The 20,949-nt window shown below is 39.1% G+C and overlaps 1 protein-coding gene across 4 annotated transcripts in view; it reads right to left on the bottom strand.

Moving 5' to 3' along the window:
* Nucleotides 1–7,839: 7,839 nt before the first annotated feature.
* Nucleotides 7,840–20,949, bottom strand: part of OXNAD1 (oxidoreductase NAD binding domain containing 1) — a 34,377-nt gene continuing 21,267 nt past the window's right edge. For all 4 annotated transcript variants that reach the window (XM_006907265.3, XM_025043612.1, XM_006907266.3 and 1 more), the window contains 4 exons: nt 16,312–16,453; nt 9,968–10,210; nt 9,074–9,182; nt 7,840–8,416 (listed from right to left, as the gene is read on the bottom strand). In XM_006907265.3, coding sequence (XP_006907327.1) covers nt 8,262–8,416; nt 9,074–9,182; nt 9,968–10,210; nt 16,312–16,453 — 649 coding nt within the window. In that variant the 3' untranslated portion in view covers nt 7,840–8,261. The remainder of the gene's footprint in view (nt 8,417–9,073; nt 9,183–9,967; nt 10,211–16,311; nt 16,454–20,949) is intronic.

Genomic DNA, 20,949 nt, shown 5'->3' with positions numbered 1-20,949 from the left:
GGGAAACAGAAGCAGCTGATGGGGAGACACCATGGGTAAGGCGTGTGATTGTACAAAGGGAATTATCCATCTTGGGTCTGAGGGGATTTTAATGGTGATGCTGGCAATTACAGTCATGGCTATCAACTGTACGGACCATGTCTTGAAAATGGGCTAAAACGATTCACTCACCACAGAGACAGTTTAAAAACACAGATCCCATTTGGGTTGACTAATAAAAGAAAAAGGTTTTCACCCTCTAACTAATGCAGTAAAAACTTACACTAACGTATTTAAATGTGTTGCTCACTAGTCTTTAAGCTCGGTATGGCTCTGGATTTTTCTGCTGCCTCTCAATAATATAAAGACTTAATGTTGGTAAGAAATATATTTCACTTAGCAGAGTGAATGTTAAAATGTTTCCTGTAATGGACCTCTATGTTTGTGAACCTTCAGTCCTGGATATCTCATATCTTGTTGATTCTTCAATGAAGAGAACAAGAAAATCATCTTGGAAGGAAGGACAACCAGCAAGCTCACCAGTTTCTGAATCTACAAAACGCCAAACAACTGTCTAAAACTCTTCCTTTTCATGACACTAGGGAACAAACTATCAATTCAGCTCATGTCTCAGTCCAGCCCACCTTAAGCCCCAATAGGCAAATGTTGTCAGTTTCCTTTCTTATTAATGGTTAATCACCATTTCTCTTGGGCCCCAACTCCAGAATTTAATCAGCAGTGTAGTCCAAAAGTCCTCTATATCAAACCTAACATTTCCCTTGCTTCAGTCCAAGGCAATTTCTTCTTATTCTGTCAGCATTGGAGATGCAAACAACAGTCACTGCAACGATTAATCAAAACTTTGAAGACAGTTAAGACACTCCTTTGTCATCTCTTGTCAGAATGGTCAACCTCAACTCCCCTGGATCTCTAAGGCCCACTTTTCCATCATGAAATTGTAGAATAGCAAAGCCAAAAGAGATTTTAAATTCATGGTCCTACCCACTTGACAGATAAGGAAAGCAAGTTACAGACAAAGGTCAAATCATAAAGGAAGCAAGTCGTAGAATAGGGATGATTTAGGTGTCTTGATACCTGGCGCCATGTTCTTCGATCGTATCACCCAGCTGACTAAACCTTGTCCCATTCTTTGTTTCTTTTCTCTAGGCTCCTACAGTCACTAAAAACAGAAAGGCCAGTAGGATTTTAAAATCCCTTCTAACCGGAATGCTCTGGCGGTGGGGTGTTTTGGTTGTCTTTCCAAACAAAAGGTAGAGCCCACCCCTTTGTGGTGAGGAGGATTTTGGAAAAAGCCCAAAGCTGAGTCCATGGAGAGAAATAGGACAGGAAAGAGACTAAGGCCTGTAGGTCTGGCTTTGTCACTCTCCAGCCCTGTGAGATTGGGCAAACCATCCAACCACTCTGCCTCATTTCCCTTATTGGTAAAGTGACACGACCTCATACATCCTGCCTACTTCACATAATTGTTGTAATTTAATGAGATAAAATGAAGTATACATCAAATACCAAGTACTGATCTAATGTTTAATTGATCATAGAACTCCAACCAAAATCTAGACCACCAATGAATTCAGGTAACTCCAGAGTCACTATTTCCTGTCACTTTTTCTTTATAGCTTTATCTGTGAAAGTGAAGTTATATTGTTATGCATAAGATTTTGTGTTTAAATAACCTGGAGATAAAAACAAACAAACAAAAAACGTGTGTGCGGTGGGGAGGGGGCGGGAATTCAGAATACACTAAAAAGCTAGAGTGATTAAAACAATGTGATATCAGAGCTGGAACAAATAAAGAGACCTGTGGAACAGAGTAGAGTCTGGGGGGAAATCCTCTGTAGGTAGGAATTTAGAAGGATAAAGGAGGCATTTCATGAGTGGAATATTTGACAAATGGTGTCAGGCAATTGAAGAGCCATATGAAAAAAGCTAGATCTTTGTCCCCCATCAAGCACAAAAATAAATCCCCAATGGATTAAAGACCTGTACAAGTATTAAAAGAAAATATACCCATAAAAAAGCTGACATAATTGATTATATATAAATTTAAACTCTGGTATAAGAGCAAACAGAATTCAGTGACAAGTAATAGACTGGGAAAAATATTTGTAATATATATAACAGACAAAGGATTAGCATTCACCCTATTTTATAAAGAGTTATAAATCAGTCAGACATCAAAATAGACATAGAATGTGAACAAACACGCCATTCTCAAAAGAAAGAGAAATGGCTAAAACACTTTAGGAAAAAAATGCTAGAGAGAACACAGAAAATTATTTTTAAAAATCATCCTTTTACCTAATAAAGAAAAACGGTTTAAAGACTTAGAATCTCTAGTGTTGCCAGAAGGTAGGAAAATGAATACTTTCATACTCCATTAGAGTATAAATCAATTAGGCATTTTATAGGGTAATTTGGCAATACTAACCAATTTTTGATCCAGAAATGACACTTTCAGAAACTCTACAGGAATAAGTGCACAAAAATTATATGAACTAGCGTGTTGGCTGCAATGATGTTTGACTAGCCCCAAACTGAGAACGATCTAAATGTCCATCATAGCGATATGGTTAAACACATTATGGTGTATATCCATAATTTGGAGTGTTAAAAGAATGAAACCCACAAGCACACATGCCTGCATATGTGTACAAGGTTAATGCACTGTAAAACATCCAATAGGATACCTAGCAGCCGTTCATCCGTAGTGAGGAAATGGAGCAGATCAGAGGACTTCAGCATTGAGTGGACATGCTTTTTTATTATTTGATTTTTTACATTCCTATTTATCAGGTAATTAAAAAATAACAAAGGAACAGACAAAATTTTGGTAGGCTCAAGCATAGCAAAATGAACATGGGGTAAGATGGAAGAGACTAGGTTAGATTAATGGGCACCTGCAGCATTTTTAATAACTCAGAACAGACTGATCGAGATGGCTCTCAACAACTAGGAAAGCCTGAGTTCCTGAGCACAAACCATTTTAAAATGCATGTGTTGAATCGATGGTGGGTTAGTAGGTATCTTTATCTGCCATCACCACATGTGCTGCAAATGCACATATTAGGAAAGAGTAATATTAAAGATCTCACTATTTCTCTAAGATGAGAACAGTATACTTCTTTGAGTTTCATTTAAAATGAAATAGCTCTCAGGTTAAATTATCAGCATATGATCATCTGCAATACCCAGGAATAAAGGAAATTGCTGTTTTCCATTCAGAAAGAAAAAGAAAAAACCTCAGGCAGAGGCACTGCTTTACAATCACTGCTTTACAATCACTGCATGCACACACGTATTTGTTCTTGGACTTGCTCACGTATGCACACTTGCAGCTATGCATCCCATAATATCAATTCTCCTGAGCACTGTCTCCAAGGTGTGGGAACAACCATTCCCATCACCCCTCCCGTCCTTACCTATAGGATACCATCACTCCAATGACTCACCCAGAAATCCATCTTCCACAGCTTCTCTTTCAACCAGTGATAGTTGCGAAAAAACATATTTTCCCCAGAGCATTTTTACTTTCAATCTTGTTGAAATGTTCTTGGTACTCAATATACTTCATAGAAGACAGCTTTTATCACTTTTTAGCCTCATAAAAAATAGTTCCCCAAAGTATTTTACTTGCTCTTCAAGATAACCTTTGTCTTTTATTTTCCTATCTTCAATTTCAAGCCCAGTGATTGCACATCATAGATGCTCAATAAATGACAGTTAACAAATTTATCATCCTCTAGAAAAAGTTGTCACTTCCCCAACAGCAGTCCCACTGAATGACTCTTTCATAGTTAAAAAAAAAAAACTGTTTTAGTTAATAGTTCTGTACTAATTTAACTCTATTGTTAAACTCTTAGTTTTTGTAAATATGCCACAGCTATGTAAGATGTTGACATTCAGGGAAGCTGGATAAAGGATAGAAACCTTGTACTCTCTTTGTAACTCTTCTATAGGTCAATTTCCAAATAAAAAGTTTTAAAAACAGAACAAATTTTTAAAAATGAGTGAAACAATAAAGTTCTCTTAATCCCAATTCCTTTTCCAGCTACCATCCTATCTTCCTTCTTCTCTTTATAGTTATATCATTTGAAACTATTATCTATATTCACTCATTACAATTTATTTCCTCCCAGCTGTTCTTAAACCCACTCCAGTGTTTTCACTCTTAATACCCATCTTATCAGGGACCTTCCAGTTGCTAAGTCAATGGCTGCTCATCAGAACGCCTCTCCTGTCATATCGGCAGCATGACACAGCTGACCAGTCCATTTTCCTTGAGACACTTTCTTCATGTGGCTTCCTGACATCACGCTCATCTCCTTTTCCTTCTTCCTGTTGATAAGAGCACCTTTTGCAATTCTAATAAGAATCTCAAACCTCACCAAAATTCCTTAGTGTGGATCACTAACATAGCAGGGGAAACCTGAAACAAGCTGAACATTGAAAAACTGACCGTAACAGATGAAAATAATGTATAGAAAGCCATGAGTTCATAATGATGCTTTAAAAAAAAAAGTCTTTCACTGCTTAAAGATTGCTAGGGCACCAACTCTATAATAGGCTAATTGATAGATAAAGGGAAAGAATCCAGCACTGATCCTGTCTTTCCTGTTCAGACTCATTTCAGGGCAAAGTCAATGAGAGAAAGTTCTTTATAGAAGAGTCACAGATAATAAATGCAGGAAAAAATGATAGACATAGTAGATATAGGCAATGATCAATAGCTACTAAGTTAATTAGGTAAAAAGTTGATAGAGAACTTTATTTGATGGATCAGACTAACAAAAACTGAACCCACTGCTCGATCTTAATACTAAAAGTGAGACAATCAGATATTACATACCTCCTCATGTGTGATATATGAAGTACACAACACTACTACTTAGAATGTAGGCTTGCAAAGAATATCTTGAATTTAAAATCTAAACTCTAGATCTAATCACCAGTTCACATGAAATACAGACAGGATCATGTTAAATGACACTTTTGAGGATACAGTAATCGAGTCCAAAATATGGGAGACTATATAGGACAAATGACCCAGTTTCAAGAAATGATGAGGGAAAATTACCATGTATGTGTGTGCAGTGGGAAGACAGTGACAGATTAGAAGAAACTTGAAAAACATAGCAACTGAATTCAATGTGTAGACTTTGAGGCAATGGGGGAAAACAACACAGAAAGGTCTTAGATGATGTGAAGGAATCATTGTTACTTGTGTTGATTATGATGGTGGCCCTGTGATCATGCTGAGGTGATGTCATCTGTTAAGAGATATATACTGAAGAATTTACAGGTGACGTAATTTCTAGGATTTGCTTCGAAATACACCAGGCAACAAAAAACACAGACAAAAATAGCAGAATATTGCTAATCACTGACATCGGGGTAATGTATGCATAGGAGTTCATTTTACTGTTTCCTCTACTTTGAAATATCTTTGAAAATTTTCATAAGATTTCTATTTTTAAGTAGGGGCTACTGACTAAAAACCAGGGTCCCAGGGAACATCTTTATCTCAAAGCTTGATGTCCACCCGCAGACATCTGTTGGTGAAGAAGTGATCTGTGCCTTGCAGAATGCCTCCCTGATGGTGGACTATTTGGCAAATACTAGGTATTTGATTCATTCTGGTGAGCACTAGTACTCATAGTAACACTTAAAATTTAGGAAAGGTTCACACATATCTTGAGTACACTGTGAAAGGGTTTCATGCTAGAAGAAGAAACATCTTTTTATAAACTCATAGGCTCAAAAGACTCCTAAACAATCCCTCTAATACAGCTCATTGGCTCTGGGTAAGCCCTTTCACCTACATAAGAAATATTTATTAAATACCTATTATATGCCAGGCACAGTGCTGAACAAGACAGGTCCTTACCCACATGAAGGTTACAGGTTAGTGAACTAAACCTAAGCCACTTGGCCTCCTGAAATCCTTTCTGAACAGAACAAGGAAGAGCAAATTAGCGACATACTCATGTAGTGCTCTGCCGAGTACTATATTTGTATTATCACATTTCATCCTAATTAACAGCCCTATGAGGTAGGTAGTATTAGCTCTATTTTACATGCAGGGGCAAGTGTGTGCACATGTAATTGGAAACCAAGTCATAACACAGTTAGGTGACTGGCTCAAGGTCATTTCCCTAGTAAGTGCCATAGCTGAGACTTGAACCCAGGTAGTTTGGGTCAAGGGCTCTCTCCAATCGCAGGTACCACACTATAAATTCCAAGGTGCCTTGGCTGGAGTTACCAGCCAAGCGTGAGTACCAAAGACATCCTGACTGCAAGGGCAACAAGACAGTCGTGGCCAGAAGACCAGAAATACTGTTCAGTACTAAGCACCAGAAATGAAAGAACTGGAAGGAACTACAGTACAGGTGAAGGTCATGACCTGGCCCATCTCAGCAGTTTACAGATGGTGATAGTGAGTCACTGGCAGGGTGGCGGGCAGAGCTGGGATCCAGAACAGGTGGTCCTTGCTCTATGACAACAGCAGGCACACAGGCGATGGTGTTGGTGGGATGGCGGCGGTGGCTGGCACTCTTCTCTTGCTACTGAAGATGCTCACCTTGCACCTCCACTCCCAACACAGAAAGACCTGGGGAGGCCACTTTCTCCATACCTTTGTGGCTCCTCCCCTACCAGCTGCCTTTGCCAGTTGGCAGAAAAGCCCCTTGCGGCTCCTACATCTCTGAATCTCAACGCGTTAGGCTACTAAGCTTTTGAGTACTCAGCCCTAATGCCCAGCCCTTGGTCTGGACACTCTGGGGCCAACTGATGAGTCAGGACCCCTTATACTGGCCGGAGCTTCTCATAGTCTCCTTGCCTCTGAAACGCCGATCACTGCCTTGAATACACTTTGAAATTCTCATCAGATCAATGGCCCCGCTCTTTCTTCCCATTGAATTCATATTTGGGATTGAAATAGTTGACAAATGACCTCTGCTTAAAACTTGACAAAATTCAAAACAGGGTAGAGGCTAGAATGGAGATGCCAGCCATCATCAGGTCCATAAATCAGTGCGTTTGAGCCTGGGAGGCCTGCAGCCAGGGATTAGAGGGGCAACCTCGCTTCTCTCACCAGCTCAAGAACAGAATCTCCTCGCCTGGAGCTCCTAGGTCTGCAGCACTGATCTGTTCTTCTTCCCAGACGCCTGTATCCTCGGTGTTCTCCAAGCAGGCAGCCTTTGGTCCAAGACTGCTTGTCAGAAGGAATGGCCTGGCCTTACCCGAGAAGCCTTGTTGGGACGAGGCACCACCATTCTCTCACCCCATCCTGGAAACTGCCTCCCTACCTACCCCGGGCTTAGCAAGGAGTGCAACTTTCTTGGCTTTCTTTCAGCCACTCGATGAAAGTATGTGTTGAGGAGCTGCTACTGCCAGGAAAGACCCTGGCGAAGGAATGAAATAAAAGGCAGAGCGAGATTTGTAAACAGCTGTTATGTCCCCTAATTGATCCCAAGCATACTCCTACAGCCAGCCACCCCAGCCATCGGAGGCAGATTCAACATGGAACACAGCAGTCACCAACGCCTTTGTCCCCAACAAGAAGCCTCCTCCTCCATGTAGTGTTAAGGCAGGCAGCCAAGACACAGAGCACAGAGAGGGTTTCATTTGAGAAGAAGCTTAACAATTATTCAGGATACATACTTAGGATATTCATTAACATTAAGCAAACATACTGGTTACTCAATTCCCTAAAGCACTTTTCCTAACAATTTTCTATTTCCAAACCCGACTTCGATGGTCTGAAGAGGCAAGGCTGTAGGCCACAGTAAGGTCAACTAAGACATTATGTATAAAGAATTTTCCAAGTAACATTATTAAGAATGTGTTTAAATTACAAGTTTATTGAAAATGAGATATATAGGCTGCTGTCAAAGAATTTAAAGATAGCCTACATTTCACACACAAAACTGTATTTTCATATGATTAAACGTATCTGTTTTTTCCCTCAGAGGAAAGAAAATCTATATTGACCAATTCAAGGTACATCAAGAGATAATCAAACAGTTATTAATAAAATAAAGTCAATACAGTAAAAAATAGTTTAATCGATGAAGTCTTTGCAAAAAGTTTATTATTTAAGTCTGTCAGCTGGGTTTTCTGTTACTCTCCAGTGGGTCACTTAGTTCACAGTCTTGAAAAACAAGGCTGAGTAGAGGTAAATTCATCTTCCCACAAATCGTGTACTACTTGTTACTGTCCTGAGTGGATCTCACAGCGTTCTCTTTTCTACCTTTGCCCGCTCCCTACCACCATTTCTCAAAGCAAATGTGTTCTTTGGGAACATGGCTGTTTTCCAGTTGCTTGGAGAAAAAGTCTGTCATCGGAGGTGGGCCACAAATATAGAACAAAGTTTCTTTTGAAATATGATCTCTAATCTCCTTCTCCGTTATTCTTCCTTCTACCAAGAAACAGAATAAATACCAAATTAAGCCAGACATGTTTGTATTGAAATGAGGAAAGACTAATCACAACTCAGCAACAGTGTTTATTTTCAGTAACTCAAACTTAGTGACTCGGGTCTTAAGTCACTCACACGATGGCTCCTGTTGGCATCTGGGACCAGACCCAGCAGAGTGCACCTTCAGTTTTCCCAAACTTACTGCAAGTAAAGTGGGACACTAATCAGGTTGCCTTCTGACAGTGCCAGTTAACTTACTGATCTTTGGTAGAGATTCAAAACTGCCTTCAGCAAAGAAAATTTTGTGAAAAACCCTTCCAGGCAGGGGAAACCACAAGTAATTTAAATTACCATTAATGGCATTGATCAGTCAAAGCTGGAATATAAATTCTTTGCACGCATACTACAGTGATGATACAAAGGTCCCCTAAAAAATGTGGAAAATAAATTTTTAATATGGGCAACAGGAAACCTGTATAAAATAAGTAAATCCAACTAAATCTCTCCTTATTTTTTCACGATGAATCACCTCTCAATTCCCCAGGTAGTGACATTCCCAGCCAGCAACTCCCAACAATAAAGCATCTACACTCAACCAACTAGTATGTCCATCAAATAACTATGTGGAGATAGTCAAAATATCTTTAGGAGACTCACCCGTGATGTATGGCTTGAGCTCTGCACTGATTTGTGTAGTCTGTTTTGTAACATGCAAACTGCATGCAATCTTCTCAGGAAATTCATTTACTAAATCGAGGATATTTTTCTGGAATGTCAAACATATTTGGTCACACTACAATTTAAAAAAATCAAAACAGATGTGCACAGCCACTGACGCCGAACCTCGCCTCCCATTCTGCACACGTCTGCGGCGCTCACTCTCCACTTAGAGAGATATTGTTTGCAGCCTAGCAGGCCAGAGCATTCAGAGTACAGAGGGCTATTTGGCTTTAATTGAAATCTGAATATGCTAACAAGCATGTTACTAACTCTCCGGGAGTTTTCTCTTTTCCCTTTTTCTCAAGCCTCGGCAATTAAGCAGCGGTTTCACTGACCACAGTTGTGTCTTTTAGCTGTTTCTGTTCTTTTGTTTATCCTTGCAGCTGCAGAGCAATCCAGAGTGAAAGCCTTCTCCATCGAGCGTACTCGGTTTCAACAGATGCGACCGGTGGGGGTTTCATTTACCCAGCTGGATCCAAACTGTGTCCATCTCACCCACCATCGTGACACGTGAGCCCCCGTGGAGGTCGCTTGACTCTGGAGTCTCAGGGCCATGGAGACTCCAATGTTGATCCACCTCCAGAGTCAAGCCCACCTGCCCTGCCCTGCCCTGCTCTGCCCCGCCACTGGGAGCCTCCACAACGCCAGCTATTTTAACTGTCCTGGGTAAGATATTGTTGGTTAATTCCCATTTAAACATGGCCAAGCCTTGTCAGGTTTCTTGTTTTAACTGTTACAGAGAAAACAACTGAGAGGAAAGTTCCATGAACAGTTAATATCATGACATGAGTTTGTTCGCAGCAAGCTTTGAAACATACATTTTCCCCTTACCTTAAACAGGAGTTCACTGGTGTTTTTTGCACTGTAGAATAATTTTATTGTTCCGATCTCGTATCCACTTCCTTTGTTTGCCCGTTCTCTGTGGAGATCTGCCGAGTGCCGCAGGATGGAAAGCAGAGGGTTAATTCCGACTCCTCCCGCAATCAACACAAGGTTTCTGGACACATCTGAAGGCTCGGGGTCGAAGAAGAACTCTCCACCCACTCTCACGGCCACTTCAGAGTCAAGTGTACACTAAGAATGAAAGAAAAGATCCTTTAGTCCTTTGTAGCGCAGGTCTTAAATCAAATGTTCTTATTTAATAAAACTGATGGTGTCTACCTCCTGCATTTTTATCAGTATTTAGGGCTATTTTTGCAGCTTGCTCTCAAGTTTCCCAGGGCCCCGTGAATTGATTCCACTTGTCCATTACATAGGCCATTTGCTGCTCTGCCTTTGTGATCCATACTGCACAGCCGCTCCGGTGTTGAGGAAAGGAAACTCACTTGAGTAATTTTGCCATTTGTTAGCTTCTTAGGTGAGGAACTGGGCTGTGGAAGGAGGCACTGGACTCAGGGGACGGCTCTGAAGCGTGAGTTTCCTTTTCTGAGTGGCACTCCTGTTCTGATCAAAGCCGTGGAACTAGGAGAGGCAGGACGGGGCAAGTGTCATTATCTGCGGCTGCCCTGGCCTCGTCGGGGCTGAGGAGTGTGGGTACTGAGGGCTTCTCCACAGACCGAGGCCAGCACTGCAGTGCGTTCAGTACTTTTCATGTCTTCCTGGAGAAGGAACAGGAAGGAGACTGATGCTTCACACTAGGGGGTGAGTACCACGTACATTAAGGGCGTGGGTCCACCACGTATTCTAGGTGGTGAGTACCACCTATGGGAGGGGTGAGTACCACATACACGAGGGGGTGAGTACCACGTACACGAGGGGGTAAGGACCACATACTACAGGGGGTACAACACAGCACCTGCTACTTGGTGAGGTCACTTACACCAGAAATACCATCAGAGTTGAATGCACTGGTTCTCCATGGAGGTGATACTGCCCGAGGGGGCTGTTTTTGGAAACTTGTGGTGACACTTCTCTATTATGACAGTGATCTGCGGAACCCAACTAACATTCAGAAGGCAGGGCCAGAGATGCTAGATGTCCTGTGAAGTTAGCAGTGTCCAGGAGCTGGCTCCTACTAAGCTGATGGTTAAATCTGCAGGAATTTTGTGAGCTAGTACCTATTAGTAGTTTGAAATCAGCCATTTTGGCAGTATTTACAGCACAGAAATCAGCAAATGCTGCAAATCAGGGCTTGTCTTACCCAGAGAGCTGGTGTAGCAGTATACCACTATCTGCAATGCACGGGACTGCCCTGCACGGACTTCTGAATGCCCCATGAGACATACATGTAGCTGACAACTGTTCCGTAATGATCTGAGACTAGACTCTCATTTTACAAAAAAAAAACTCGAGTATTTTTTGCACAAACTTAACACAGCTGAGTTTTCCAGAAGGTAACTACCATGTAGACTGTACTTTGTTGTGCTCAGAACTTTACCACACATGTATGCTCTTCTGGAAAACCACATCCCAGGTGGTAACATGCATGCGCGGTCCTTCTGTCACCATACGACCTGTAAGCACCACCCGCATTTGCAGACAGTATATTCGTGGTGGTTCCACGTTGAAGAACAGCCATCTCACTATCTCATTCTATTTTCTAGTTTAGATATGCCTAACCATTTATATACTGAAATATAGTCTTTGGTTATGAATCATTTTCCTTTATTTCTCCTTTGTATCTCACTTAGAGAATTATGCTGCCTCTAAAAAAATTTTTGTGTTGATTACATTAACTCTGAATTTCATTTCAGGACAGTTCTAGAAAGGGGCCATTGGGTCTGATACGGTTGAAAACACCTAGTTTGGAGAAAAATGTACTGATCTAGGAGTCAGAAGATTGAATTTTAATCACAGCCCCTATAATATCTAGCAAATCTCTTTACTTCTCTGAGCCTCTGCTGCCACATCTGGAAAATGGGTACCAGCCCCTGTCCTGCTCACCCCACAGGGTTGTGGTGGGCATCACGTGACACATTGTGGGAGAAAACATCCTGTTGCATCCAGCTCCATATAGGAGGGTATTTGGTCATTGTGGCTGTCTGGAAGAAGAGGTGCTGGGGTGCCCGCTTCCTTCTTCCTTGTCACTAAAAAACAGACTCTAAGTATAGAGAAACTTATATTAAGAGCATGGGCTTGCTCCATTACACATTCCTGACATAAACCAACTAAACAAACTCCCTCCTAAAAAGTAATACTGTACCATGTGCTTTTCAAAGACCGAACCTTTAGCATTCACACTTTGGCACTTTGCATGGCAAGCAGGCACTAAGTACTTTTGGACATGAATTTAATTTGGGGCTCCACATCTTAAAGAATAGTTAATCTTACAGAAAATCGAAGAAAAAAAATGAAAATTATTTGAATTCACAAAATAGATCTTTTTTTGCGGGAGTAAAGAACTGTTAAATGAACAGAAATCCTTTCTCTGAGGAGGGATAAAAACATCTGAACTTAACTATTTTAAATATGCAGATTTTCACACGATGATGGTAAGTGGGTTTTCATTTTTGACAAAAGAAATTAGCAGCAGGGAGCATTCTGTTAGTAATAACTAAAATCTAGGAATCACTACACTGGCTACCAAAGTGCTTTAAAATGCTCCTTCTTTTCAAGTTTCGAAAATAGAATTTATGATACGAGAGACTCTGCCTAACGATGACAATGGACTTCATCTCTTTATGCCCTGCCTCCCCCGCTTGCTTGCCTGTACACTTCTTTATCTCTAAGAATCTAAGTGTAAAAGAGACTAAGAAATGTAAGAGAAATAAGTTTCTCCAATGGTCATCTTCAGCATGCTTAGGAATGACAGCAATAAAAGCCTTTAGGTTCTTTGTTTTCAGAAGCCACAGTATTTTCAACCCTAAAATTGACAAGAAAACACACCCCAGGGGAAAGATAATACTCAGGAAGCCTGTGTCTCCTTAGTGACAAAATAATCTCCAGTAGATCTATCTTCTAATTTGCAGCATCTGGAAAAAATCAAAAGCCATCCTCATCTTTTGTTGATCAATAAAAACTGCTAGGGTAGCATGAACACAAAAAGTACTGTACAGTACAATATGGAAGCAAGTTAAAAGATATTACATTCAGTTACATAGCAGTGTATCTAATTTAGATATAGATTTTCTATTTATGAAACAACCTGTCCACAGCAACTGGAGCAGGGACACAATAGCTGTCTAGAACCCTTTCCTCTGCCAGGAGCTTGAGCCAAAGCAGATAAAACAAAGGAAGCCATTTATGGCACTTTATCCCACGTCCCAACAGAGCAGCCTGCTGCCACCCTAACATACACATGCCTCCATTGTCCACTCTAATAGCTTAATAAGACAAATCCTCAGGAGGACTATAGCCACCTGAGAAGGTTCCAAGAAAAATATGACTTCATAAAGGCTGTTTGCAACTCCCACTGGGCAGAGTGGAGCAGGCACTACAATTAGGATGTGCATTCAAGCAATGCCACTTGGAAATTTTCTACAGTTCCTTCATTGAAATGCCAATGAGGCATGAAACCAAGCAGGGAGCTATGGACCAGGACCAGGTCAGGTCACATGGGAGGCTGACAAATGGAGGAGCTCATGGCGTTAGGAGCTGGGATGGCTAAGCTCATTCTGACAGTGAGTGCAGGGCATGTGAACACCTTGCTGGTGCCACCTCTGCAGCATATTTTAGAGACTCAGGATGTAGCCTAGAGACAGTAATGGGTGAAAAATCCAAAGAAAACCTAAAAAAGAATGATGCATCTAAGGGCACACCGAAGGAAGAACTCAGAGGTCAGAAGATAAAAATGTGACAGGATACATTTACAATGGAAATGTTAAGGCAACAGCTAGGGGTTATTCTGACCAGACACAACTTGACATGTAAACCAAAAGAACATACTTTTTATTTTTTTAATGTACCCATAGATTTAAAAATCCTTTATTTTTAAAATTACAATAAAACTTTCTTTTGTGCAGTTCTATGAATTCTAACAGATACATAGATCTGTGTAACTACCAACCATGAGAATCAAGACATAAAAGTTTCTTACCCCCCAAAAAATCCCTTGTGCTATCCTTTTACACTCACACCCTTCCCCACCCCAATCCCTGTCAGCCACTGATCTATTTTCCATCATTGAATTTTTGTCTTCCAGAACGTGACATAAGTGGGATTATATAGTACGCAATCTTTGAGACTGCCTTCTTTCATTCAACGTAATGCCTCCGGGATTCACCCAAAGTGTTGGATGCCATCGATAAATAGTCCATCTGTTTTTATTGCTGAATAACAATACATTGTGTGAATGTGTTGTTTATACATTCATCTACTGAGGGATGCTTGGGGTATTTCCAATTTTCGATAATTAGAAATAGAACCACTACAAACATTCACGTACAGGTTTTAATATGAACAGAGCTTTCACGTCTCTGTGGAATTGCTGGGTCTTATGGTAAGTGTATATGTAATTTCATATGAAACTGCCAAAATGTTTTCCAGAATGGCTGAAGTATCCTGCATTCCTGTCAGCTATATAAGCGAGTTCCAGTTGCTCCACAACCTTGTCGGCACTTGGAATTGTCAATATTTTTCATTTTAGTCATTCTAATAGGTCTGTAGAGATATCCCACTATATATGGTTTTACTCTGCACTTTCCTAATGGTTAATGTTATAAGATGTTAAACATCTTTTCATTGCTTATTTGCCACCTTTATATCCTTTTTAGTGAAGTGTCTATTCGACCCTTTGACCATTTTAAAATTGTTCGTTTTCTTTTTGCTGATTTTTGAGAAATTCTTTATATATTCTGGATACAAGTCCTTTGTTGGATATCTAATTTGCAAATACTTTCTCCTAGTCTGTAGCTTGTTTTCTTAAATTCTGTTAATAGTGTCTTTTGCAGAAAAAAACTTTTAGTTTTGATTAAGTCCTAGACATCAGTCTTTAATGGATCTTGCTTTCGGTATCATGTCTAAGAACTCTTTGCCTACCCTCAAGTTCAGAATATTTCCTGTGTTTTCTTCTAAAATTTTTATGGTTTCATGTTTTATACTTAGATCAAAAACCTATTTTGAGTTAATCTTGACTATAAAGTATGAGATTTAGGTAAAGTTTCTTTTTTTTTGCATATGGATAAACAATTGTTCCAACACTATTTATTGAAAAAGTTATCCTTTCAACATTGAATTTCTTTAGCACTTTTGTCAAAAATCAAATGGCTACATGTGTGCCAGTGTATCTCTGAACTCTTTATTCTGTTCCATTGATCTATATGTCTATCCCTTTACCAATACCACACTTTTCTGATTATGTAGCTTTATTTTAACCTTAAATTTGAATTTTGTGCTTCTTTCCACTTTAGTCTTCTTTTTTGAAATTGTTTCACCTATTTGAGTTCCTCTGCTCTTCCACGTAAATTTGAAAATCAGTTTATCTATATATATCTACAGTATCTGTACTGGTACATTCCTTTTTGGTAAAGGGGGAAAGAAAATGCCTGGGATGGGATGGGTTGCTGGTAAGTAAAGTAGACACACTCTAGAAGTAAAGGAGATGGCAGTAAAAAAAAAAGAAATGGGTCAAAAACTACGAAGACAAATAACTGACCTGCTCTGAGTTCATTCTTTGTTATCAGAGTTCTAGTAGGGAATCAACAGGCAGCTTATGTAGGATTGTGTTTGAGTCCCATGAGGAAGCATGAGTTATTAGCAAATGTAGATTTCCTCTCAGAATCCCATGTGAAGAACTCTCTAGAGATTAAAATGAAGAGGCAGTGGCACCACAGGATTAGCACTGGCTCAGCTCTGGGCATGAGTAGTATATAATCAGAGACTGTTTCTCCTCCAACTAGTGACAGAATGATAGTTTAATTCCCTTTATTTAGGATGGATAGGGCAAAATAATCTGATTTGTAGATTTACCAATTACAAGACATACAAAGAGCGAATTTTCAAAAATCTTACATATAAAGTAGACTGTTTTACTCCTAAAGTAGTATTCAACTGAATGCAGTTTGGTGACCCAGAAGATATTTCCAGACCCCCTAAGTAGCTTTGAGTCAGCCTGAATGCATCAAAAAGATTCTGCTTCCCTGACCTTTTAGAGTCTGAATTCTGGATATAAGGGAGCTCTCTGTGAACATGTACCCTTTTCACTCAAGCCTAGATTTCTTAGATTAAGTGATATGAACACAAATTTTCTGGAAAGTAGAGATGTTCTAATCTTTAAGTTTAAACACAGGTTTGCTCACCTGATTGTGAATCCAGAGAGCAGGAGGGTGGTTTGTATATTTCACTGCCAATTCTATCATCCTCTCTTGTTCTAGCAGTCTGGGGCTAGAGCATATTGAGAACCCACCAACCACAGAGACTCCTGGGATAAAGAAATCAATCCTAAAAGGAAAGGCAAATAAATTATTACTGCTGAAGCAATTTAAAAAGTGGGTAACAAGGTAAACAAAACTGACAGACTTAACTAGACTAAGAAAAAAAAAGATAAAATTACTAAATTCAAGAATGAAAGAGGGGACCTCATCACCAGCCTTACAAAAATAAAAGATTAAAAGGAATTCTATGAACAACAGTTTGACAAAAAATTAGATTACTTTGATGAAATGGACACATACTACCAAATTGGACTTAAGAAGAAATAGAAAATCTGACAGACCCATAACAAGTAAATGAATTAAATTAGCAATTTTAAAACTTCCCACAAAAAAAAAATAGGTTCAGGTGACATCATTCATGAATACTACCAAACATTTAAAGAAGAATACTAATCTTTCACAAATTTTTCCCCCCAAAACAGTAAACACATCCCGACTCATTCTACGAGGCCAGTATTGCTATTACCCTGATACCAAAACCAGAGAAAGATATCACAAGAAAAGAAACTACAAATCAATGTCCCTTGTGAATATAGATGCAAAAATCCCAGGAATACAAGGTTGGTTTAATATCTGAGAATCAATCAATGGAATACACCAACGAGTAGAATAAAGGACAAAACACACACGATCAATAGATGCAGAAAAGGCATCTGATAAAATTCAACACCTTTACATAATAAAAATGCTCAACAAAATGAGGAATAAATGGGAACTTCCTCAACCTGACAAAAGGCATTTACAAAATATCCACAGCTAACATCATATTTAATGGTGAAAGGCTAAGAATCCCCTACTCCAAGAACAGAAACAAGACAAGGATGTCTGCTCCTACCACCTCTATTCAACATTGTGTTAGAGGCTCTAACCAAGGCAATTAAACAAGAAAATGAAATAAAAGGCATCCAGATTCGAGAGAAAGAGTATAGGTGACATGATGTTGTATATAGAATATCCTAAGGAATCGACTATAAAGATATTAGACTGATTAACAAGTGAAATAAGGTAGCAGAATACAAGGTCAATAACAAAAACCAATTGCATTTCTATATACTAGTAATGAACAATCTAAATATGAAATTAAGGAAAATAATTCTATTTGTAACAGCATAAAAAGAATAAATTAATTGAGAATAAATTTAACAAAAGAAGAATAAGATCTGGACAATGAAAACGACAAAACTCTGTTGAAAAAATATCAATGATTTAAACAGAAAGACATCTCATGCCATGAATTGGAAGACTTAATATTGTTAAGATAGCAATACTCTCAAAATTGATCTCCAGATTCGATGCACTATGTATCAAAATCCAGCTGGTTTCTTTGCAGAAATTTACAAGTTGATCATAAAATTAATATGGAAATTCAAGGAATCCAGAATCATCAAAACAATCCTGAAAAAAAAAAACAAAACCAAATTTCGAGGACACACACCTTCTAATTTCAAAACTTACTATCAAGGTAAAGTGATGAAGACACTGTAGAACTAGCATAAAAATAGGCACACAGATCAATGAAAAAGGATTGAGAATCCAGAAATAAATGCTCAAATTTATGGTCAGTTGATTTTCAACAAAGATACCGACACAATTCAATGGCAAAGAGTCTTTTCAACAAATAGTGCTGGGGCAACTGAATATCTACATGTAAAAAGAATGAAGTCTGACCCTTACCTCACACCATATACAAAAATTAACTTAAAATGGATCATAGACAAAAATGTAAAAGCTAAAATTGTAAGCTCTTAGAAGACTTACACAAGAGTAACTCTTCATGGCAATGACACCAAAACACAAGGGTCAAAAAAATAAATAAACTAGACTGCATCAAAATTAAAAACTTTTTGCTACGAATGATACCATCATGAGAGTTAAAAGACAACCGCCAGACTGAGAAAGTATTTTCAAATCATATATCTGATAAGAAACTTGTATACAGAATATATAAAGAACTCTTACAACTCAGTAATAAAAAGACAACTCAAAAAATGTGGGCAAAAGATTTGAATAAAACATATCTTCAAAGACAATATATATGGCTAATAAACACATGAAAAGATGTTCAACATTGTATGTTATTAGGGAAATGCAAATCAAAATCACAATGAGCTATCACTTCACACACACTGGGATGAATGGCTAATCAAAAAGACAATAGCAAGTGTTAGTGAGGATCTGGAGGAATTGGAACCCTTATACATGGTGGTAGGATTGTAAAATGGCACAGCCACTTTGGAAAACAGTTTGGCAGTGCCTGAAAAGCTTCAACAGAGTTACCAGTATGACCCACAACTCCACTCAGTGAGGAAGATATTTATCACACTTTTAAATTCACAAAATATACCCAAGAGAAATGAAAATATATGTTCACACAAACACTTGCACACAAATGTTCATAGTAGCATTATTGATAATAGCCTAAAAGTGGAAATCTAAATGTTCATCAACTGATGAATGTATGAACAAAATGTGGTATAGCCACGTGATGGAATAAAGTAGTGACGCATGCTACAACACAGATGGACACTGAAATCATGTTAAGAGAAAGAAGTCAGCCACAGAAAAGACCACATACTGTATAATTCCACTGATATTGATATTGTTTCTTCTAACCACACTTCTAAAGTCTAGAACTCTTGCAAGTTTCAAGCCTTCAATAATTCTATGCCACAGAAACTTTTTTGGTGGGGATTCTAGGAAGTGCAACAAATCTAGTCACATACACCAAGGAAAGAAATTTATGAGAAACTGAGACCACAAAAAATTCTCATCCTAGTGTCTAGGAAATACAAACCTCCAATCTAGATGTTTATTTGCCACCAAAGAGAAAAAGTATCATTTTCCTCAGCTGTTTTCCTACTAGCAGGCTTATAAGAAAAGCACACAATGTTCTCTATTGATTTGATCTATGACCTTAAAAGGTGTTCTCTTTTGATCTATGACCTTAAAGATCTGGTCATTTTTTTATAGCATTAAAAAAAAAAACAGTTCTGTACTGGAAGTGCTCCAGAAAAGGTCCCTAGCCTACTTTCCACCTATATTCCACTTGACTTTTCCATGAATACCTTAATTTCACTTTTGTTTCAGGCAAGACACAAATTTTGAAAGATTATAGCTAACATTTATTAACACAATTGCTATATGCTTTTAGAGAGGAGTTATAATAGTATCTCCACAGTGTCCATGATTAAAAAAATATCAATGAGCTACTTTTGCTGCTTCATCTCCTGAACTATAGTGCCCTCTGCTGCTTGATGCTGATAAAGACCATTTTCAGGTGAGTGAAAGGGAATCCTTTTCTAGAAACTTTAGAAAGATACCCTTAGAAAAAAATGACTTCTTTCTTAAATGCTACAGGATTCAAATGACATAAAAACTTCATCTGAATGGATTTAAGGAAATATGCACAATACATATTTAATAAAACATCTGTCTAAGAAAATATTGTACACACACACACACATGCCTTTAAAAATGCCCTCTTAGAGCCAAGAGTTGAGCCACCTACTGCACCCCCAGATGCATAAGTATATGAAGAACTGAGACAGCCTAATCCTGTGGTGAAGGGCACATATCCATATCCAGCTGTGACACACGAGGCAGCCCTGCCCTGCCCACTGATGCAGCCCAATGCCCGGCGCACAGCAGGCATGCGAACAGTGGCTGAATGACGATGCTTTACTATGAGGTCCCAAAAGTCCTCAGTTCTCAGCTCTAGCACTTGGAGCCCCTCATTCACACCTTGTGCAAACACTATAGACAGTACCTCCCTACAATACGGACTGTGGTTCCTGTTAGAAATAAAGGTTGCAAGTAGGTCTTGGTCCCGGCCATCAATAAACTCATCATAATGGGAGAAAAATTAACAAATAAATACAATTAAATGGGCCACAACAAAATCTGTCCTTAGCAAAGAGAGAAAATTTTCATCATTTGAGATATGTCTAGAAGTACCTATACTGTTCTTGGTAAAGATTTCTTCTTAGCTCCAACATATGATATACTGATTTTACCAGGAAAATATTAATAAAGCCATTGTTTTATTTAAAAAAAAAATTGCTGGGGGGTCAATTGGGGGCAGTGGGGAGGACAGCAGAGGAAGAAGTCATCAATTCTACCAAGGGTAGAAGAATTAAGAAAGACTTCGCAGAGGAGTCTTAAATACACACAGAACTCACCAGGCAAGCAATGGAGGAGGACACAGTCTGAACAATGACACCAAAGAATGTAGCACTTTCTACGCGTGGTCATGTGTGAGTCAGGGCTGCCGAACACAGCTGTCTAGTTTGTATAGTGTCTACAATGCAGCAGCCATGCTAGAGGGTAGGAGTAGAGTCTTATTTCTCTAATTTTGCTCCTCTAATCTGTTTCTTCTTGGTGTCCTCCTTCTCTTGGTACAGCTCAGTCATCTTCAAGCATAAAAACTTACATTATCTTGTACAAAGTCAGAGATATACCATTGTCTCTCCAAAACCACTTTGCCTTTGCTTCCTTCAGGTGATG

Source organism: Pteropus alecto, unplaced genomic scaffold (assembly GCF_000325575.1).
Source record: "Pteropus alecto unplaced genomic scaffold, ASM32557v1 scaffold92, whole genome shotgun sequence".
NCBI lineage: Eukaryota > Metazoa > Chordata > Mammalia > Chiroptera > Pteropodidae > Pteropus > Pteropus alecto.
The sequence above is the reverse complement of the archived record's forward strand: the minus strand, read 5'-3'. Positions and strand labels throughout refer to the sequence as shown.